Genomic DNA, 23,165 nt, shown 5'->3' on the forward strand with positions numbered 1-23,165 from the left:
TACAGCTGCTACCTCTACTCAAAAAAGGGATCTTTTCTTTTCTCCCCCGGTATTAACCTTAAAACTAAAGTTTAGCACTTCTTTTTGTCTCAAGCCTTGGCCCGCCAAGCCTTCCCAAAAGTCCTCTTCATAATGAAGGGGCGCTCCCACTCCTCGGAGTGGAGGCATGTCTGTTGGTATCCCTCCACTCCAAGGAGTGGAGGGATGTCTGTTGGCATTTGCACCACTCAGCATGGACCTGGATGTCTCAGCTGCAATCATTCGAAAGTAGCACAAAATAGAATTTTTATCTCTGCCCTTTCATCGCTTTTTACCTTCCAATCTTCCAATTTCAGACCAAAGGAAGGCAGATTTAATGATTGCCTTGCACCAACTTCAGGCACAAGAGGTGGTTATACCACTTCCTTCAGGAGAACTGTTTCAAGGTTTCTATTCAAACCTAATTACAGTCTCAAATCTCTCTGAATGGAAACAATGAGATCTGTCTTTCCTTCCCTCAGACAAAGCGAATATCTTGTAGACATACTACACTTCTCAAAAACAATTGCAAAGATTTCAAAACGAACTTCTTTTATATTGTCATTATGGGGTATTGTTTGTAGAATGTTGAGGAAAAAAATGAATTTAATCCATTTTGGAATAAGGCTGTAACATAACAAAATGTGGCAAAAGTTAAGCGCTGTGAATACTTTCTGGATGCACTGTATAACCCATGGTCTATGAATAGAAGTCCAGTGTCCTGTCCTCCAAGATAGGGGATTACAAAATTCCTAATGTAGTTTCATATTAATTACAGTGCTTTGGTTATGTATTCTTTTTCCATCGTTTAACTTTAAAACAAAATAATAGTATAGACTATAAGATTCAAACTACAATGTTAGCTTTAAAGGATAAGTTCACCTTTGGGAACATGTTACATGTGCCACCCCTTTTTAGGGTGGCACATGTAACATGTCACCATTGCCGCCCCCGCCCCCGCCCCCGCCCCTGCCCCCCCTCCCTCTGACAGATAGTATAGGGAAACTTCTCCCCATACTGTCAGATTTGAAAACAGTGAGGCCATGCGTGGCTCCGCCCATTCATTCACACTGTTCTGTGAATGAGTGCCTGGTAATTCATTGAAGCTTCCTGTCAGAATATCTGCTTGATTGTACATCCCATATGGCAAGCAGATATTCTGACAGGTCTGCAGGAGACCTGCATTGCATCAGCGATCTACTGATCGCTGGTGCAATGCTTTACAGGCTCCTTTGGGCAAAAATAATAAATGCACTTTTTTTTACCTCCAAAAAAAATGTGCATTTATTATTTTTGTCCAAAAAGTGAACTTATACTTTAAAGCTATTCAAGATGCCATCGAACTTAGAGGAAAGTTATGCATACAGTACAACAGTGGCATCTCTGTTACTTACTTCCACACGTCAGTGACCTCTGATGGTGCAAACTCTTGAGATTCTAACTGAACCATTGCAAATCCACCAATGGCATACAGGGATCCTGATAAGCTGACAATATTGATGGAGCTTCTTTCCTGGGGAAATTCTGTGATTGTTTCCCATCTAAAAAGAACAAGTTATACTGATGATCCATGCATGTACAAACCATTTGTTTTTCAGAAGGTACACCCTGATATTCCATTTTTAATTATCAATAGGCTCTTATACCTTTAACAATTGAAAAAAATAAATATTTTACGGTCAAAGTGTAATAGAGAGAAACCGCAGGTAAGAGGTAAAATCATCCCATGACATGGTAATGCTATTCAGGAAACATATAGCTATGCTAAAGGAACCCTCCTTCTAAGGACACTACATACCTGGCTGTCTCTGGCTTTAATATTTCCCTGGTTATAGACAAGGAAAAACTATGCAGATTGAAAAGCCAGAGTTATGTCATAGTGCCTGATCGGTGCCCATGTTCCAGGTCAGTGCTTTCAGAAAATATAAAGCCAGAGGGTCAGGAGAAAATCCAGCAATGCCAAGCTTCCTTAAGCCAGTCATGCACTGCTGGAATTTTGGCCAATTCCTGTGAATAGCCTGAAATACAAGCCATAGGTAGCCTTGCTGACACCACCATGCTCAAGAAACTTCAGAAATCAACCCTTCAAATTTTATTACTGTGTTGCAATTGGGCTGCATCACAATACTAAATATGGGTATCCTTTTTCTTTGTTAAAAAACATTAGAGAGCCAGATCTCTTAAAGCAGTATTATACACAAATCCAAACATTTATTATATTGCAGCTTACCAATTCTTAGATGTGACAGCTGCATTAGTTTTCTTTATTAAGCTTGCTTTCTTCAATTTTCATCTGATGATCCAGCCAGTAAATATGTTGTTTTTCAAAAGAACAACCTCTATTCCAGATGTATCAGTTAAGGGGCTGATACAAACCATCTAACACTGGCAGGGGTGCTTACAATGATCAGCTTTTATTTGTGTAAAATCTTTATCCCAACAGGAAAAATGATGTAACTGTTTATAGAGTGTTAGCTTGTTTGCTAGTATATTTAAATCTTCTAGTACATCTAACCCCCTCCCCCCCTCCCGATTAACAATGCTGCTGACCAAATGCGCCCCCTGTGCTCATTCATCCGGAGTGGGGGCACACGAATACAGGAAGTATGTTACTGGCCAGATCACCAGGTGAAGTAAAACTATTAAAACCATTACATCTAATGATTGGTAAGTTGCAATATATTACATTTTTGGTTTTCAATTTAATACCACTTTAACACAGGTCTGAGTCCCCCAAGAACCTAACAAGCCCCCTCTGCACACTGCACCAATCAGCAGCACTTCTTAGGGAGCATGAGAGCTGATAACTGTAGCAGCATACAGGGAGCATATTGGACCACTGCAGACCTGGACTGCTATGCTCAGCATGCTGTCAACGATGGGAGTTTTCAGCCTTCCTGCAGCAAAAAGAAAGCACAAAAAATGCCCATACAGTATTTAATACTGTCAGAAAATTGGATAGTTGAATCAGACTCTCTACGTTTAATGAATAGGGAATGGCATTGGGTACATGGTGCTGGTAATATTACAGGTAGCAATGTCAGCAGTTGTTGCAATATCATGCAATCTTTGGTTAGTACTGGTGCAGCAGTGAATGGTTAAAAAATTAGATGTAGATTAGACCAAAGAGGTAGCCCTGCTAGTTGACCTAAAATACTGTTGGTGGAACCATGGTACAACCATATGAAAAGTGATACTAATATTCATGAAAGGCTGGTCTTAAACTGTTGAAAAAAATCTTAAATAAAAACTGTCAGAGTTGGCAGCAGTCACCAGTCACCTTTATAGTTTCACATACCAGCCGAACTGGAAAAAAAAATCCTTAGTGGTGGCCGAACTATTCAAACAGTATATGGCCAAAATATAACACTGTCAAATGTTCATCTTTCATAATATAATGCACTCAGTATGTATCATTGTGTACATTGAGAGCCCACATATATGTCTGCCCATAAACATACTTGTTATTGGCTATATCATAGGCTTCAACTGATGCTGTTAGTCCATCCTCTGTGACTCCACCAGCAACGAAGATCTTGTTCTTGTGAATGGCAACACCGAACATTGAGCGGGCTGTCTTCATTGGAGGAAGGTCTTTCCAGTCTCCCTTTTTGGGGCTGAACACAAACACTCTGCCTGTACATTTCCTACAATGAAGAGGGAAAAACATCACAATGCATTACAGTAGGCACCAGGGGCAGACTGACCATTTGGAAACACGGGCACTGCCCGAGGGCCCAGGATCAGTAGGGGGCCCCATGAGATGCCCCTGGTACCGTTTTCATAGGCTTTTTTGAGTTTGGGCAAGGACACAGGGGCCCCATGATCCCCTATTGCCCGGGGGCCCCATGAGTTGTCAGTCCGCCCCTGGTAGGCACACATGTCTGACTGACCTATTCTATGCCAAATGTGTTTTTAAATCTTTGCTGCCTTCCTTAGAAAATGTAGGCATCTAAAACCAAATGAAGATTTTGTTATTGTGCATTGGGGTGTTGTTAAAAATGAACTGCAGTCCACATGGCCAATTGCAGAAAGATGCATGTTTTACTGTGTGCTACTGCAGTGCAGACATGTAAATTTGCTCGTAATGATTTTTTTAAATTAAGTATTATTTTTACTGAACAATAACCATTCAGTTACATTTTCCAGACAGTCATGCTCACAACTTCTCTAGAAGTTACAGAGCATGGCAGTATGTTGACAGTTGGGGGGAGATTTACTAAAACTGATGCACTCAGAATCCGGTGCAACTGTTCGTAGTATCCAATCAGCTCTTAACTTCAGCTTGTTCAATTAAGCTTTGACAATGAAACCTGGAAGCTGATTGGTTTCTATGCAGAGCTGCACCAGATTTTGCACTCTCCAGTTTTAGTAAATAACCCCCTTGGTGTCACCAAAGCATACAGCATGATAAAAAAAAACAAAACAACAATTACATATATATATATATATATATATATATAATCAATAGTATCAGTGAAAATAGATAGAACTATCCCTGGGGTGTTTTAAATCAGTTGTAATTTGTCATGTAATAGACAAAATCTTTTGAGGGATAAAGTTCAGGAGAAAATTGAGTGGGGGGTTTACTAAAACTTTACATTCAGAATCTGGTGCAGCTGCGCAGAGTAGCCAATCAGCTTCTAACCTCAGCTTGTTCAATTAATCTTTCACAATAAAGCCTGGAAGCTGATTGGTTTATATGCAGAGCTGCACCAGATTTTTCACTCTCCAGTTTGAGTAAATACCGTATATACTCGAGTATAAGCCGAGTTTTTCAGCACATTTTTTGTGCTGAAAAACGGCCCCCTCGGCTTATACTCGAGTCAACGTCTGCAGATGACATGCCGTCCCTGTCATCTGGACACACCCCCGGGATCAATCCTCGCCGGTGATTGGCCGCCGGAACTGTATCTCAGGAGAGGCACACAGGCGCCCAATCACCGGCGAGGAGGTGGAGCTTGGAGAGGAGGAGCCGAGCGGCACCGCGAAGATCGAGCGAGTGAAGAGGAGGAGAGCAGCCGGAGAAGGAAGACATCTGACCGGTAAGTGTGTACCATGGGAAAGGGAGGGAGCGAGCGAGCCCAGGCTGGAGCAGGGGTCACCAACGATGAGGCACTATTCCTCCCCCCACTGACACCAACGATGGGGCACTATTCCTCCCCCCACTGACACCAACGATGGGGCACTATTCCTCCCCCCACTGACACCAACGATGGGGCACTATTCCTCCCCCCTCGGCTTCTACTCGAGTCAATAGTTTTTCCCAGTTTTTTGTGGTAAAATTAGGTACCTCGGCTTATATTCGGGTCGGCTTATACTCGAGTATATACGGTAACCCTTAATATGTTATCAGAAAAACAGCATTGATTTACAAAATTCAGTCACAGGAAAGACACTGAGTAAAGTAGAATGAATCTGGACTTCTTAGGAGTATTAGGATAGTAGAAAAGATTTGTACCCCAGATTTGTAGAAAGTTATGCATTAATACTTCAATTTTATCTGCGTTTTATCAAGAATTAATTAATTCCATTAAAGAGGCAGTGCAGGAATGCACTAGAAGATGCTATACCAGGTGAACCCAGCTATATTGACCCCTTTTATAGAATTTTTGAGGACATCCCCCATGTAGGTATGTGAGTTTTTTCCTTTCCAATAGTAAATTAATTTAGGCTTTCCGTTAGTCAAATGTAGGTGGAGTTTGGGACAACCACTTTTGGGCAATTTGTTTTCAGGAGATGAATAAAATTCTTGTTATGATTGGCCCAGCTTTTTCTAAGATGACAAAATGCCTAAAATACCTATCTTGGGATCAATTGGTAGAGATATGGAGAACAGCTTGAAATATATTTACCCTATTAAATCTGGTCACTATGGCTAGATTTACCAGCTCTAGCTTGAAATATATCTTCCCCATATCTAAAAAGTTTTGGACATCTCCTCATTCAGGAATCCCATATCTGTGTCACATCTTGTGCAGTTGGGAGAGGATATACATTCCCATTTAAATGTTGTTAGTAGTATATGGTAGACTCTATGGACAGTAAATGAGTCAAATTTTTGAGTCAGGGATAGGGAGGTAAATGGAATAGCCTTCAAAGCACCTCATCTGTGGTAGCTAGGGTGGGTTGACATGCTGCTAGCAGTGTTACATATACCTTAACAATAAGGCTCTTCAGAGGTGTAACTAGAACCTTGAGGGCCCCGGTGCAAGAAACCATAAAGCGCCCCTCTGATCCGCGGCTGGGGCCCTACCCTGGTAGTTCTGCAACTGGCCTCACTAGTTGTTTATTTTTATTTTTTTCACCATTTTATTTATTTTTTACTATTGTATTGTTTATTCTTTTTTTTACCCCTGAATGGGGGTTTTGGTGAAATTTCAGAGGTGTAAACAGACCACTGATGTTTCACCTTTGAGACAGAGAAGACACAGTCCTCAATCTCCATCTCTGCAGCCTCAGCTGCACTGAATGAATGGACAGGAATAGCTCTATATAGAGCTTCCTGTTCATTCACACACTGAAGCATAGTAAACACAGTTAACTATGCATCAGTTATGAATGAACAGAGTCAGTGATCGGTATGGATCACTGACTCTATTCGTTAAGACAAGGAAGGAGGTGGTAAATTACATATTTACTGGCCACTTCTCTGCTCCCCACCCTGACACATCCAGCCGGTGGGAGAGGAGAAGCCGGCTGAGCTGTAGGGGGATGAGGGGGGCCAGAAGAGCACACAGCAGGATAGGAGAGCTAAAAGTGGGGCAGCAGGACCTGGTTATGAGGGACAAGGGGCAGAAACCAATTCTCTCTTTTCCTCCTGCAACTGCTGAATGTATGTTGGAGGCAGAGGAGGAGAAACGGTCTTTTAGCGGCTGCAGGAGGAGATATTTTTCTCAAGATGCTGCCCCCCACTGAATCTCCTATCCAGGTACACAGGGTGGGACGCACAGGCCCTCTGGAGTATGGGACTGGGTCACAATTGTGACCCCTGTAGTTATGCCCCTGGGGCACTTCATGATTTTTAATAAAGACTTAACCTCACTTGTGGATTTAAATCTGCCTAGTTTGTATTTAAAGTTTCCATTTAAGTAACATATACTGTATGAAGCAGAATTGCAATATGAGGGAGATTAATTACACAGCTGAAGCCCTCTGCAGCCTGCCAGTTTACTGAGAGTCTGTGCTATATTCCCCAGAATTCCTAGCTGATCTCTCAACAGGTGCACTACAGAAGTCTGACAGACTTCACCAGGTTGTCATTTAAAGAGAGAGTAAAGCTGGCTATAATCTAAAAATAGAGAGCAGGCCCTCAGTGATGGGACAGATTGACATATAGCTTCTGTCCTGTGTCTGGGACTTGCTAGACAAAAGTGCAACTACAACTGACTTTGTATAAAACAGACATCAAACTGTAGTGTGCACCAAGTCCTCCATGAAGTCTGCGGCAAAAAGAGAATATTTACCCTCAATTGCGTCAATGGACACAAGCTAAAAATGAATGTAAAGGCAATTTTTTTTGGATAGAGTAAAGAAGCATAAGACCCATTGGAGGGGATTTACTAAAATTGGAGCACTCAGAATTAGCTGAGCATAGTGGCCAATCAGCTTCTGACTTCAGCTTGTTCAATTAATATTTCAATTAATATTTCTCAAGAAAACCTGGAAGTTGAGTTTTGAAGTGTAATCCATTATTCAAAGCAACCAATAACATTCCTACTGAGATTTCCTAGTGCACAGTGGGAAAAAAGTACACTGCTCAAAACAAATAAAAGGAACACGTTTTAGAGTATAGCATTAAGTCAATTAAACTCCTGGGATATTTATCTGGTCAGTTAAGTAGCAGAGGGGATTGTTAATCAGTTTCAGCTGTTTTGGTGTTAATGAAATTAACAACAGGTGCACTAGATGGGCAACAATGAGACGACCCCCAAAACAGGAATGGGATTTTTTTTTTTTCCATACTCATCTTTTTCTGACTGTTTTTCACTAGTTTTCAATTTGGCTAGGGTCAGTGTCACTACTGGTAGCATGAGGTGATACCTGGACCCTACAGAGGTTGTGCAGGCAGTCCAACTCCTCCAGTATGGCGCATCAACACGTGCCATTGCCAGAAGGTTTGTTGTGTCTCCCAGAACAGTGACAAGAGCATGGAGGAAATTCCAGATGACAGGCAGTTACTCTAGAAGAACTGGACAGGGCCGTAGATGGTCCTTAACCTATCAACAGGACCAGTATCTACTCCTTTGTGCAAGGAGGAACAGGATGAGCACTGCTAGAGCCCTACAAAATGACCTCCAGCAGGCCACTGTTGTTAATATCTCTGACCAATCAATCAGAAGCAGACTTCATGAGGGTGGCCTGAGGGCCTGATGTCCTCTAGTGGGCCCTGTGCTCACTGCCTGGCACCATAGAGCTCGATTGGCATTTGCCACTGAACACCAGAATTGGCAGGTCCACCACTGGCACCCTGTGCTTTTCACAGATGAGAGCAGGTTCACACTGAGCACAGTGTCTGTAGAAGCCATGGAGAATGTTATGCTGCCTTTAACATCGTTCAGCATGACCATTTTGGTGGTGGGTAAGTGATGGTCTGGGGAGGCATATTCATAGAGGAACGCATAGACCTCTACAGGCTAGACAATGGCACCCTGACTGCCATTAGGTATCGGGATGAAATCCTTGGACCCATTGTAAGACCCTACGCTGGTGCAGTGGGTCCTGGGTTCCTCCTGGTGCACGACAGTGCCCATCCTCATGTGGAGAGAGTACGCAGGCAGTTCCTGGAGGATAAGGGAATTGATACCAGTGAATGGCCCCCACATTCGCCTGACCTAAATCCAATGGAACACCTTTGGGATATCATGTTTCGGTCCATCTGATGCTGCCAGATTGCACCTCAGACTGTCCAGGAGCTCAGTGATGCCCTGGTCTAGATCTGGGAGGAAATACCCCAGAACACCATCCGTCGTCTCATTAGGAGCATGCCCCGATGTTGTCAGGCATGCATACAAGCATGTGGGGGCCATACACACTACTGAGGACTGTAACAAACTAGCTCATCAGAGCTGGAAGCGGAGTTCTTCTTTTTCTTGTTCCTTCTGTTATTTGAGGTATTCCTGGATCATTCCTCACATCCCCCCTTTCCAGTCCTGAGAGACCAACGTTATCTCCTGACAGATGGTGGGGGTCAGCCCAGGAGAAACATTCCTGGTGGGGCCAGCAGTCTGGGGAAACTGTCACCTTTCTCACCTACGTCTGATAAGGCAGCATTTCTCAGAGGGCTTGGAAGCATTGACCCAAAACGGCGTAAGCCCACACATTATCAAACTGACCAGAGTAATTGCACATTCCTCAGGTCAACCGTATGTTTCATGTCATGTATTATGAAGCTGTAGTTTAATTCAGTTTCCCACTGACCACTCCCAAAACGTGTAGTAAGAGCCCCCCTCCCCTTTGAGAGGGACTTTTAAGAAGAGACAAGTGAGTTAGAGCTTGTCACACACAGAGATCTCCCAGCAACATCGTAACAAAAGGAGATCAAGAAATCACCCTGTTCTACAACTTGGATCTGCAAACCCAGGCATATGGGCAAGTAACTTAACCCTGTAATCTTCTTCCTAATTATCTCTTTGCTGTGTCTTTGTATACATATATATATATTTTTGTGACATCTCTTTGTAAATATTTTGTGTACCTGTTTGACGCTTTTAGTAATAAATCTTTCTTTCTGAAAGTGTTAAACTGTTTTTAAGTGCTTACCTGCAATTCACGAATTCCTGCCTTTTGAAGAGACGCTACTGTTTGTTATATCTCTGTATAGCAGGTCCACGGGCCGTGCTATATAGATCAATATTTCAATCATTATAGTGTATATTTGATAACAGGAGTTTCCCAGTCTCCGACAAAAGTGGTGGTGGCAGTAGAGGGTTAGTTGCGTAATTAACCCGACCCAGTAACAAGCGCATTTAGGCTGCAGGCACCGATTGTAGTCCATTAGCTGGGCAATCGCTGTGCTGGGTGCAGCTGAGTGTGGCCTTGTTACGTGCATCACACCGCGGTTTTAGATCGGCCGGTCCTTCGGTCACGAGTTTGGTGAGAAGGTCTGGGGTCTGACGCCGTGGGCGTGACGTATTACTGTTAGTTGCGGTCGTGCGATTGTCGCCTGTTGGTGGCGGCGTGGATCCGTGACAAGGACCATTTTTAGGGTGTCTATAAATTCAGTCCTCTGTGGGTTGATCATTTTCATTTCCATCAAACGATGGGACATAGTTATATTCCTAACACATTACCCAGTCCATATCAGTATAGATATCCAGCATGTGTTTTCAAAGTGTTCCTTTAATTTTTTTGAGCAGTGTAAATACTTAGGTATGGGTATGGTCGAAGGTGTCTTAAGCATAGCATTTCCCAAGGAACCAGTGAAATCACTGAGGCACGAGGCACTGTGCCAACAAACAGTCCAGGTAGACATTTTGTGAGCTCATTCATTATTATGTGGCCATTAGCAAGTCATTCTTAACAAAAACAAAGTTCTTAAAAAGTAAAATCTTATTATTCTAATACTAGCAATGCCACATAGACTTTGCTTAAACTGGACCACTAACTTTAGAAGTGTACATGAATACATTTTGGATGTGTCACAGTACACAGCGAAGGTATAGTTACAAAAAAAATAAACAAAAAAGCTGTATGATTAAAATCAGTCCTTGAGCTCTAGTCAAGTGACTTTGCCTGGGCTAAGGTGATATCATCAGTCTGCTGCAGGCAGGAGGAGCATTTCCTTACTCTCCCCTCCTCCATTAAACAGTCTGAAACATTTTACTTTGTAGTAAGTCTATACCTCCCAACTGTCCTCATTTGGAGGGATAGTCCCTGTTTTGGAACCAAATCTCTATGTCCCTATTTCTTCCTCAGATGTGTAGACGTCTATAATAAATGCAGTACATAACTGTCAAAAGTGTTACACTACACTAGACCTTGTTAATATCACATTATTAATTTAAAACCCATCTGTATCAAACATATGTGGACTAGACCAAGTACTGCACAGGTACCAAGATTTAAATGACCATGTTAGCTTTGAGCCAGCACCTCAATCCAGAAAGTAGAAGCCAAACATCGATGACTCCAACCTTCTGATGAGAAAAGCAGATGAAGGGATTGTCAAGGGGAATACTGGGATCCTTGTGAGCTACAATAAGTGTTACACTTCCACATTATTTAGCATGCATGCACTTAGCATAAAATATATCCGAGGTTGGGCAGTGCTAATAAGTAGCAATTAGATTTTTAACTCAAGAATAGTTATCACAACCGTCCTTTACTGAACGAGTCCAGTCACTTGAGCAAATTTACAAGCCTGTAATAATAAGGTGCTGATATAACATGTTCACTAATGAAGAAGGCGACAGGTGGTTCAGTGTGATAATATCTTTTTGCATCTGCTCTATTCTGAATGCAAAAGAGGTGGAGAATTCCTGGAGCGTCTTGGTGCTTCCTGTTACTTTAGGGCTTATTCCCTGACAGAGCAATTCTTGCCAGAGAAGAAAATAGCTCCATGCATGCAGTGGGGTGAATTTACTAAAGGAAAATAGTCTGTGCACTTTGCAAGTGTAGTTGAACGCATTTTCCCCAGAGCTTTTTTTTTTTTCCCCTTGCACCTGATTGGGTATTCTCTACAAAGTGAAGCTTTACCACATTACATTTACTAAGCAAAACTAGTGCAACTGCGTTTGCAGAGTACACAGTCTATTTGTCTTTAGTAAATCAACCCCAGCATGTGCAAACAGTCAAAGCCAGATCTGCACCCAGTACAATTGAATGGGTGGTGCCACATACTCTAAGAGGATACATGTGATTAGCGACTCTGACCAGTCCAGGATGCAGAAACACTGCGCCCAGGGATCCTGTTTCTGGTCACAGCTTAGCGTCCAGTTTGTACGTGGCCACAGCGCAGATAGTTATCGATCACGTCTTCTGTTTCCACCATGTAAGCTCTTAATCTGATCACAATTTTATTTCTTTAACAAAGTATCTCAATACTGCCGATTGATACAAAACTATCAATAATTTTTCACCCTGGCTGATCGACTGAGTATAATCGAATCTGATTTAAACTGATCTAATTCATTCGAAAAGCAAGTTATGGCTATTTGACTGTTTGTGGATTCGAAGCAAGTGTCTCCACCATTAAAGTGCATCACAGAATGCACACTCAAAATACAATTTTACAACCCCTATATGCCAATCTGTTGTATAAAATATCAGCATATTAATGAGTGTTTCTGAACATTTACCCAAAGATTTGCGCTATATGCAATACAATATTCCCAAACCTATGGTTTGCTCATGCTTTTATAACAAAATGCTTGCAATAGGATATTCAACAGATCAAAAGGGAGCAAGTAAGCAAAGTTTAGCATTTCTATAAACATTATTTCACAGAAGTGAGTATAACAGTGTAAATTTGCTGTCCCCTCAAAATAACTCAACACACAGCCATTAATGTCTAAACCGCTGGCAACAAAAGTGAGTACACCCCTAAGTGAAAATGTCCAAATTGGGCCCAAAGTGTCAATATTTTGTGTGGCCACCATTATTTTCAAGCACTGCCTTAACCCTCTTGGGCATGGAGTTCACCAGAGCTTCACAGGTTGCCACTGGAGTCCTCTTCCACTCCTCATGATGACATCACAGAGCTGGTGGATGTTAGAGACCTTCTCCACTTTCCGTTTGAGGATGCCCCTCAGATGTTCAATAGGGTTTAGGTCTGGAGACCTGCTTGGCCAGTCCATCACCTTTACCCTTAGCTTCTTTAGCAAGGCAGTGGTCATCTTGGAGGTGTGTTTGGGGTCGTTATCATGTTGGAATACTGCCCTGTGGCCTAGTCTCCGAAGGGAGAGGATCATGCTCTGCTTCAGTATGTCATAGTATGTTGGCATTCATGGTTCCCTCAATGAACTGTAGCTCCCCAGTGCCAGCAGCACTCATGCAGCCCCAGACCATGACACTCCCACCACCATGCTTGACTGAAGGCAAGACACACTTGTCTTTGCACTCCTCACCTGGTTGCCGCCACACACGCTTGACACCATCTGAACCAAATAAGTTTATCTTGGTCTCATCAGACCACAGGACATGGTTCCAGTAATCCATGTCCTTAGTCTGCTTGTCTTCAGCAAACTGTTTGCGGACTTTCTTGTGCATCATCTTTAGAAGAGGCTTCCTTCTGGGACAACAGCCATGCAGACCAATTTGATGCAGTGTGCGGTGTATGGTCTGAGCACTGACAGGCTGACCCCCCCATCCCTTCAACCTCTGCAGCAATGCTGGCAGCACTCATATGTCTATTTCCCAAAGACAACCTCTGGATATGACGCTGAGCACGTGCACTCAACTTCTTTGGTCGACCATGGTGAGGCCTGTTCTGAGTGGAACCTATACTGTTAAACTACTGTATGGTCTTGGCCACTGTGCTGCAGCTCAGTTTCAGGGTCTTGGCAATCTTCTTATAGCCTAGGCCATCCTTATGTAAAACAATTTTTTTTTCAGACCCTCAGAGAGTTATTTGCCATGAGGTGCTATGTTGAACTTCCAGTGACCCCTATGAGAGAGTGAGAGCGATAACACCAAATTTAACACACCTACTCCCCATTCACACCTGAGACCTTGTAACACTAACGAGTCACATGACACCGGGGAGGGAAAATGGCTAATTGGGCCCAATTTGGACATTTTCACTTAGGGGTGTACTCACTTTTGTTGCCAGCGGTTTAGACATTAATGGCTGTGTGTTGAGATATTTTGAGGGGACAACAAATTTACACTGTTATACAAGCTGTACACTCACTACTTTACATTGTAGCAAAGTGTCATTTCTTCAGTGTTGTCACATAAAAAGATAGAATCAAATATTTACAAAAATGTAAATGTAATGTAATCTCACTTCTGTGAGATACTGTATATATATATATATTTTTTTTTTTACTGCCTCTTTTGTCTATGGCAGTGGTCTCCAAACTGCGGCCTTGCAGCTGTATGTGGTTCTTTGCTTGTCTGTATCTGGCCCTTGGTGCACTATTCCACCAACTGACACCAATTATGGGGCACTATTCCTCCCATCTGTAGGTGAGTTTGCCCCCAGGGATAAGATACCAGTGCAAGGAGTTGCAGGCTAGAAACCCCCCCTCCCCCCGCAGCTGCAAGTGACAAATATCATTGTCCTAACATGGCCATGTGGTTATATTAAGTCAATGATGTCACAAGTATGTCCTTTTGTATACGTGCAGCTTTTGTGTTGGAGAAGGTCTCACCAGCAGCTCATTGGATTAGCAATTCAGCTAACTTCCAGGTTCGTACCTAGCCCAGTTTGGATAGAATCCCAGCTCATCCCTGGGCTGCATACTTAATGTGGCCATTGTGAGCGGTCTCCTCTATCTTTCTTATATTATTTTTATTTTATACTATGTAGAACACATAGCGGCCAGAGGACAGTAAAACGCCATTCACCAGAAATCTGACATTACAGACTGACTTGGTTGTACAGTTGCAAGCAAAGCATCACAGCCGCTGTAATTTTAACTCTGGTTGCAATGTTTGACTAGAGGCACCGCCTGTCAAACTCGCCCAATAAGATCAATGGAGCTGCACCACAAATGCCTGGCTCTCAGTTATTACACAGTCCCGCAATGTAAAATTGCTGATTTGAAGTTGAAAAAAAAAAACGGTGATCAACAGTGAATCACTTTTCAGAGGGAGTTAAACCTTACTGCTAGTGTTAAAGAGCCCACAGAATCCCAAGGTGGACAGGAACAAAGTTGAAAGTTCTGGCAACGAGATCTTACATTTGGTGTATCTTAGACATATAGGAATTAATTGGCAGACAAATCCTATTATGTTTTAATGATAACAATAGTATACCTTTTGTAAGGGCTGGTGCTTTAAGAAATAAGACACAATTTCTCAGCAGCATTGATAGGATCTTAGTAAGTGCTAATGGTAGACAGATAGTGTTCTGGTTAATTATTCAAAAAGACATGTCACTTACTTGTCATCTGTCTTCCCTCCAAGACTATAGATGAGCCCATTATGTGACACCACAGAATGTCCATAAAGCTTGACTGGGAGTTTCTTTGCTTCTTTCCAGGTTACGGCTCTGAAACCAGAAGAAGAAACTTAATATCCATTCATTAATATGTCACATTATAAAGAGCTTAGTATCTATAAACAGCATACTTAGCATCATAACAGAACACTGTGTCCAGTGACTCTTCAGATTGCAGGTCTTTGCCAGCAATGGCATAGATACAGTTATCTGCCTCACCCAGGCCGAAGAGACATCTGGCTGATGGAAGAGGTGGGAGTCCAATCCATTCACCTCCAATGCTGTCCAACTGAAATATAGAAAGTCATCATGTCAGAAATGATCACAAAGAATGCTGGAAGATAACTAGTGAAATCTCCACCTGTAATCCTGTCATTTCGAAAAAAACTGGATATTACAAAGATAGAGGATAAAACAGATAGGCATTGCCCCAATTTTATTCTTCATTTATTTTGGAATGATGTTTATTCTAATCCCCATATCAGTTCTCCTTCATATGTGCACTATGGTTATAGCAAATTCTGTGACTGCTATGGGGCCCTGAAGCACTGGGGGCCCAAAGCTGTCTGATTACATAGTAGTGATCTATGCATTTAGCAATAGCATTTTACTATTTTATTTGGATAAAATAAATATATTTGTGGTTTTGGAACCTTTATACCAGTGCTCTCCAAACTGCAGCCCGCTGGCCAGATGCTGAACTTTGCCTACCTTTTATCCGGCCCTTGGAGCCCTATTCTTCCCACTGATAAGAGGCACTTTGCCTCCCACTGACACATGCAATGAGGCATTTTTCCTCCCACTGACGCAAGCAATGAGGCACTTTTCCTCCCACTGACATAAGCGATAAGGCACCATTCTTTCCACTGACACCAACAGTGAGGTATAATTCCTCCCACTGTCACAGATGATGAGGCACTACTACTCCCAATGATACCAGCCATGCGGCACTATTTCTCTCACTGACACCAATGATTAGGCACTATTCTTTACACTGATACCAACCATGGGACACTATTCCTTCTCTGAATTTTCTAATCCCAGTGGCCACAGTCCAGCCCCCTTAAAGTATGACAGTAAACTGGCCCTTTTTCTAAATAGTTTGGAGACCTTTGCTCTATACATTTGCTTTGAAATACAAAATAAAAAATGTGTGCTATTGACAGGAACTGTCTTGGAGATCAGAGAAGTTGGGGAGCCTTAATGGTTTTGCCATGGGGCCTTGCATCACATTATATCACTGCATGTTTGCATGTTACTATAACTGCAAAAAAGGAGTTGGTATCCATTTATTCTGAAATTTAAAATTACAGATACATCTGTCAAATTTAAGGTCAGAATTACATTTAATGTGATAATCGCAGCATGGTGTGTTATTTTGTTATTGATTTTGAATGGCACCAAAATGTACTCTTACAGAAGTGACCAAAATCACCTGGAATTGTGGTATGATGTATTAAAATAAAAGGTCACATCCAATGTTACATGTGTTATACTGAGAGACTGAGTTTTTGCAGCATCTAGAACTAGAAAAAGAACCGCCAGCTTCAGTAACTACTCATGTTGTCTTATGTATGTTAATGACTATAGCGCACCAGAAATTTGAAGTTGCATAGATATACTGCACAAGCACACCAGATAGTGTGACATGGCCAGAACTGATACTGCTGCTCACAATTTGCTATGAGGTTGTCTGTTTGTCCTTATGGAATTTCTCCTTCTGTAGCTGAGGCAGCAAGAAACCCTTTCCATTATGACAGGTTCAGCAGTGTTTGGGCCAGTAACAGAGCATTATGTCACTACGTCTGGCTACAGAGGGAGGAATATAAACCTGGTTTTAACCCCTCACCACTCTATAAAAATAAATGTTGACTTTAAAGTCTAACACCAGTCATTGCTTAAGATGCTGTGGAGAATTAAACAATTTTGGATAGTTCTTATTTTTGCCTGTGACCCCATTGGGGAGATTTCCCCTAATTTCCTGACTCTAAGACATTTAATAAAAAAACGGGTGGAATGGACATCCCCTGGACAGGAAGGCATAGACAGCAATCAAAACCTTATCAGATATTCCAGCCTTCCCCACTCAATTCAACTAATGATATGTTTTTATTTTGTTTGCTTCTCATTGGAGAGATTTCCCATAACCTACCGTCCTGTTAGAAAGTAAGGGTAAATCTCCCTAAGTCTTCACTCATGGATGTCTAGCCACAATGTGAATCTACTGATTCTTGTGGCTGAGATTGACAGCTATGTGCATATAGCTGCGGCCATAGAACTTGAACAATGATAAGCTAAACACCTGTGCAAATGGAGCCTAACAGAGACACCAATGGCAAAAAAACCTGACAAGAGCTCTGATCCTTAATTTATATAGATATTGAAGTTTAGGGATCCCACTGACATTATGATCATTGTCAAGACTGATAAATCTGACAGGTATCAGTCACCTAACAGGTACCTAAGCTAACAATGGGGCAGATTTAGCAAAGCTGAGAAAAAGAAAAGTCTGAGTCAATCAAAAGTCATTCAAAGCCTGATTTTATAATGTGACAGTGAACTGATATTGGTCTTTTTTGATTCAACATGTACTGCTATACTGATCAAAGATAAAATATAAAGGTTACAACATCTGGACCTTTTTTCTTTTTTTTTCGGCAACAGGGACAGACTGCAAAAAAAAAAGCTGTCTGAGGTTCCAGACCTTCCTTGCGCTATTATTATTATCATTATTATTATATTTATATTTATTATAGTATTTATATAGTGCCAAATGGTTTGCTCAGCGCTGTACAATAGCGAGGGGGACAGAACATGAGACAATACAGTAACAATACAATACACGAGGGGTTCGAGGGCCCTGCTCTTTCGAGCTTACAATCTAGGAGGGAGGGGATAGTGGTACAGGAGGAAGTGGCTGTGGGGGATGGAGTGGTGGGAGGAGTGGAGGAGATCGGTTGTTAGCTGAGGGTGGGGTAGGCTTCCCTGAAGAGATGGGTTTTCAGGGTGCGCCTGAAGGTGACAGTCTGATGGATTGGGGTAGGGAGTTCCAGAGGATGGGGAAAGTCCTGGAGAAGTCCTGGAGTCAGGCGTGGGAGGAGGAGACCAGGGAGCTAGAGAGTAGGAGGTCCTGTGAGGAGCAGAGGGCACGGGTAGGGTGGTATTGGGTATCAGGTCAGTTAGGTAGTTTGGGGCGGCGTTGTGAATGGCTTTGTAGGTCAGAGTTAGTAATTTGAATTTGATGCGCTGGGCAATCGGGAGCCAGTGAAGGGATTGGCAGAGGGGTTGGCAGATATGGAGGGGTTGGTGAGGCGGATGAGTCTAGCCGCTGAGTTCAGGATAGACTGGAGTGGGGATAGCGTTTGTTTGGGTAGGCCAGTGAGAAGGGAGTTGCAGTAGTCCAGGCGTGAGATCATGAGGGAGTGTATTAGTTGTTTAGTAGTGTCTGGGGTGAGGAACGTACGTATCTTGGAGATGTTGCGGAGGTGAAACCTGCATGATTTTGATAGTGATTGGACATGAGGTTGGAAGGAAAGGTTTGAGTCCAGGGTGACACCCAGGACTTTGGCGTGTGGGGTGGGATTGATGGTGGCGTTGCTAGTCGTGATGGAGAGGATGGGGGGGGAGCGCGGGCTGGGGGGAAAACCAGGAGCTCGGTTTTGGACAGGTTTAACTTGAGGAAATGGAGCGACATCCAGTCTGATATGTCGTTCAGGAGGTGGGCGATGCGGGCGGAGAAAGAGGGGGTGAGGTGAAGGGTGGAGAGGTAAATTTGTGTGTCGTCGGCATAGAGGTGATAGTTGAAGCCCTGGGAGTGTATCAGTTTGCCAAGGGAGGAGGTGTAGATGGAGAAGAGGAGAGGTCCGAGGACAGAGCCTTGGGGGACTCCAACAGAGAGGGGGAGAGAGGGGGAGGTGGCAGCGTTATAGGTGACGCTGAAGGAGCATTGGGATAGGTAGGAGGAGAACCAGGAGAGAGCAGCGTCCCTGATGCCAAAGGAGTGCAGTTTGGTAAGGAGGAGGGGTGGTTGACTGTGTCGAAGGCCGCGGAGAGGTCGAGGAGCAGGAGGACTGAGTAATGGCCATTAGCTTTGGCGGTTAGCAGGTCGTTAGTGATTTTAAGTAGGGCGGCTTCGGTGGAGTGTAGGGGACGGAAGTCAGACTGTAGTGGATCAAGGAGGTTGTTATCAGTGAGATGGGTGCTTAGGCGATTGTAGGCTAAGCGCTCAAGGAGCTTGGAAGTGAATGGTAGCAGGGAGATGGGTCTAAGGTTGTTTAGGTCAGTGGGGTCAAGGAGGGTTTTTTGAGTTTGGGGGTGATGTGTTCGTGCTTTAGGGGGGAGGGGAATGTGCCAGTAGAGAGGGAGAGAATGATGGAGGAGGGGGGTGACTGGAGGAGTTGTGAGGGGATAGGGTCCAGGGGGCAAGTGGTGAGGCAGGCTTCAGTGAAGACCTTAGTGACCTCCTCAGTGGTAGCAGGGCTGAAGGAGCGGAGCGTTGGGGAGGTGATAGTGTGCGGGGCGTTAGGTATGGTGGGGGGCAGTGCGGTTACGAGGTCAGAGGAGGGGAGAGGTGAGGGGGTGATGGAGGGAGAGGGGCTAGGTGGAAAGGTAGATTGTGAATTGACAATGTCCTTACGGATTGCATCAATCTTGTTTTGGAAATGATTGTCAATCTCGTGGGCGGTGAGTGAGGTACTGAGTGGAGGTAGGGGGGGGAGAGAGCAGGGATTTGAAAGTGGAGAAGAGCCAGCGAGGACAGGTGGAGAGGGTGTTGATGAGGGTTACGAAATAGGCTTGCTTGGCGGCGTGGAGGGAGGTGGTGAAGGTGAGGAAGGCGGATTTGTAGAGGGAGAATGCACGAGGGGATCTGGCTTTGCGCCATAATTGCTCCAGCACGCGACTGCGTCGTTTGAGACATTTCGTATGGTCCTTCTGCCAGGGTTGAAGCGGTCGGGGTCTGATGTTACGCGTGGTTAGGGGTGCCAGGGAGTCGAGGGCAGCCGACAGTGAGTCGTTGTATGCAGTAGTGGCCAGGTCAGGGCATGACAGTGGAAGGATACTGTCGTACAGACGGTCAGCTGCCGGGTGGAGATGGGCCGGGTTCAGGTTGCGGAGGTTACGGCTGGTGATGGTTTGACGCTTTGGGGGGGGGGGTTAGAGGAGTGAGAGATGGAAAACGTGAGGAGGTGGTGGTCAGAGAGGGGGAAGGGGGTGTTAGTGCAGTTATGGAGGGTGCAGAGGTGGGAGAAAACAAGGTCCAGGGTGTTCCCATCAGTGTGGGTGGAGGACTGTGTGTGCTGTGTGAGCGCAAAAGAGGAGGTTAGGAGGAGGAGTTGGGAAGTAGCCGGGTTGTTGACGTTGATGGGGATGTTAAAATCTCCGAGGATGATGGCAGGTAGCTCGAAGGAGAGGAAGAAGGGAAGCCAGGCGGCAAAGTCGTCCAGGAAGAGGGATACGGATCCAGGAGGCTGGTAGAATACTGCAATCCTCAGGGGGGTGGGAGAGAAGAGCCGGATGCAGTGGGCTTCGAAGGAGGAGAAGGATAGGGAGGGGGGGTTAGGGAGGACCTGGAAGGTGCTTAGCGGTGGCAGGAGCATGCTGACCCCACCGCCTCTGCGACCACTCGGTCTGGGTGAGTGGGTCTAGACGAGGCCTCCATAGGTGAGTGCTGCAGGGGAGGTGGAGTCAGTGGCTTGGATCCAGGTTTCGGTGACCGCTAGGAGGTTGAGGGAGTGGGAGACAAAGAGGTCATGGATGGCGGTGAGCTTGTTGCAAACCGAACGGGCGTTCAGGAGTGCAACTGAGAGAGGAGGGGTGGATGCGGGGAGGAGGGGGATGGGTATAAGGTTGAGGGGGTTGCGGCGGCTGGCGGGAGCAGGGGGGTGCCGAGAGGGGGAGTGGGGAGGTGGGGGGCCAGGGTTCGGGGAGATGTCCCCGGCGGTTAGGAGGAGAAGGGTGAGGAAGTTGGCATGGGAATGTGATGTGCAGGAACGTGTGGATCTGTTAGTGGTGGCGTGTGGGTCGGCGGGAGAGTGGAGTATCAGGAGGAGGTGGTGAGAGCCGTAGTGGTGAGAAGGAAGGAGTGAAGGAGCAATGTAGAGCTGTTTTGGGGGAGTAGGGAGATAGAGGGGGGCGATTTTGGGAATGGAGGAGAGGAAAACCAGGAGGAGGAGTGTAGGTGGCGTGTTAGGGTGAGCGGAGTACTGGTCAGACAGGGGGGTGAGAGGTTTCAATCAGGACGTGATGATGCAGAGAGTCTGTCATGGCGTGGCTATAATATATATACTGTGTATATATATTTATATATATATATGTATATATATATATATATATATATATATAATATATTTCTGTTTGTCTGTTTTGCCATGGGAGATTTTCACTCAGCCTGCATGCATCTGAGCAACTATCCAGTAGCCTAAACAAAGAAGACACTGGGCCACAATAGGACCAGAAGAGGGCAGTGGAGGTGGACAGCATAACAATGGGGAGCACAGATCTTGCATCGCTGGAGGAGGCCAAATGTCTGCCATAAGGTGCAAGTATTTTGTGCATACTTGTATAATATGGCAGATGTTCCAGAGGGCTGCTGTTTCTTTAGTTCCACTTTAGGGCTATTTAAAGACCACATTTGAAACAGATATTCTAGAAATCGTTTTTGCCTTATGTCTGTAATGGTCTGTGAAGAAGCCATTGAGCTAAAAGTTAAATATTTATATTGTGTCAAAATAATAAGATTATTATTATTATACAGGATTTATATAGCGCCAACAGTTTGCGCAGCGCTTTACAATGTGAGGGCAAACAATACAGTTACAATACAATTGAATACAAGAGGAATCAGAGGGCCCTGCTCATTATAGCTTACAATCTAAAAGGGGAGGGTCAAGTGATACCAAAGGTAATAACTGTAGGAGATGAGCCAATGAAGAAATGCATGTACAGTTGTTAGGTGAAGGCACGATAAGCTTCTCTGAAGAAAAAAGTTTTCAACGATCGCCTAAAAGTGGACAGACTAGGAGATAGTTGGACAGATTGGGGTAGGAAATTCCATAGGATGGGAGAGGCTTGGGAGAAGTCATGCAGGTGAGCATGGGAGGAGGTGACAAGTAAACTACAGAGCAGGAGGTCTTGGGAGGAATGAAGTGGGTGATTTGGTTGGTATTTTGAGACTAGGTTAGTGATGTAGCTGGGGGCCGAGTTGTGGATGGCTTTGTACGTTGTTGGTAGTATTTTGAATTTAATTTGTTGGGTGAATGGCAGCCAATGGAGGGAATAGCAGAGAGGGGTAGCAGACACTGAATGGTTGGTAAGGTGGATGAGTCTGGCAGCAGCATTCATGATGGACTGGAGGGGGGATAGCCTATGTAAAGGTAAGCCAATGAGGAAAGCGTTGCAGTAGTCAAGAGATAACCTAGGAGTGAATTAGGAGCTTTGTGGTGTCATCAGTTAGGAAGGGGCGTATTTCGGAGATGTTGCAGAGGTTGAGACAGCAAGCTTTGAAAAGTGATTGGATGTGGGGCCGAAAGGAGGGTTCAGAGTCCAGGATTATACCTAACATACCTTGGTATAGGGGGATGGGTTGATGGTTTTGCCATTGATCTTGACAGAGAAGTCAGGGGAAGGGGCACGTAGGGGAGGAAATATTATGAGCTCAGTTTTGGATAGATTGAGTTTGAGGAAGTGGTGTGACATCCAGGCTGATATGTCAGTCAGTAAGTGATTGATACGTGAGGAGACTGTTGTGAGCTGATGGGTTGAGAGATAGATTTGGGTGTTGTCAGCTGACCCAGGGAGGAGGAGGTGTAGATTGAGAATAGGAGAGGTCTAAGAACAGAACCTTGGGGGACCTCAATGGAAAAAGGAAGAGGAGAGGATGAGGTAGAATTGTAAGCGACCCTGAAGGTGCAGTGAGATAGGTAGGATGAGAACCAACAAAGAGCACAGTCACGGATACCAAGGGAGTAAAGTTTTTTTTTTGAAGAGGGGTTAGTAAACCGTATCAAAGGCAGCTGAGAGGTCCAGAAGTTGGAGTACCGAA

General features: G+C 44.2%; 1 protein-coding gene across 1 annotated transcript in view; it reads right to left on the reverse strand.

Annotated features, from left to right (window-relative positions):
• KLHL41 (kelch like family member 41) overlaps nucleotides 1–23,165 on the reverse strand; it is a 31,652-nt gene that overhangs the window by 5,366 nt on the left and 3,121 nt on the right. Inside the window, exons 2-5 of the mRNA XM_089651881.1 lie at nucleotides 15,256–15,413; nucleotides 15,068–15,175; nucleotides 3,480–3,665; nucleotides 1,413–1,559 (exon numbers count right to left, since the gene is read on the reverse strand). Of these exons, the coding sequence (XP_089508007.1) occupies nucleotides 1,413–1,559; nucleotides 3,480–3,665; nucleotides 15,068–15,175; nucleotides 15,256–15,413 (599 nt within the window). The remainder of the gene's footprint in view (nucleotides 1–1,412; nucleotides 1,560–3,479; nucleotides 3,666–15,067; nucleotides 15,176–15,255; nucleotides 15,414–23,165) is intronic.

Source organism: Staurois parvus, unplaced genomic scaffold (genome assembly GCF_062004578.1).
Source record: "Staurois parvus isolate SC_StPar_1 unplaced genomic scaffold, SC_StPar_1.0 ptg000665l, whole genome shotgun sequence".
Classification (NCBI taxonomy): Eukaryota; Metazoa; Chordata; class Amphibia; order Anura; family Ranidae; genus Staurois; species Staurois parvus.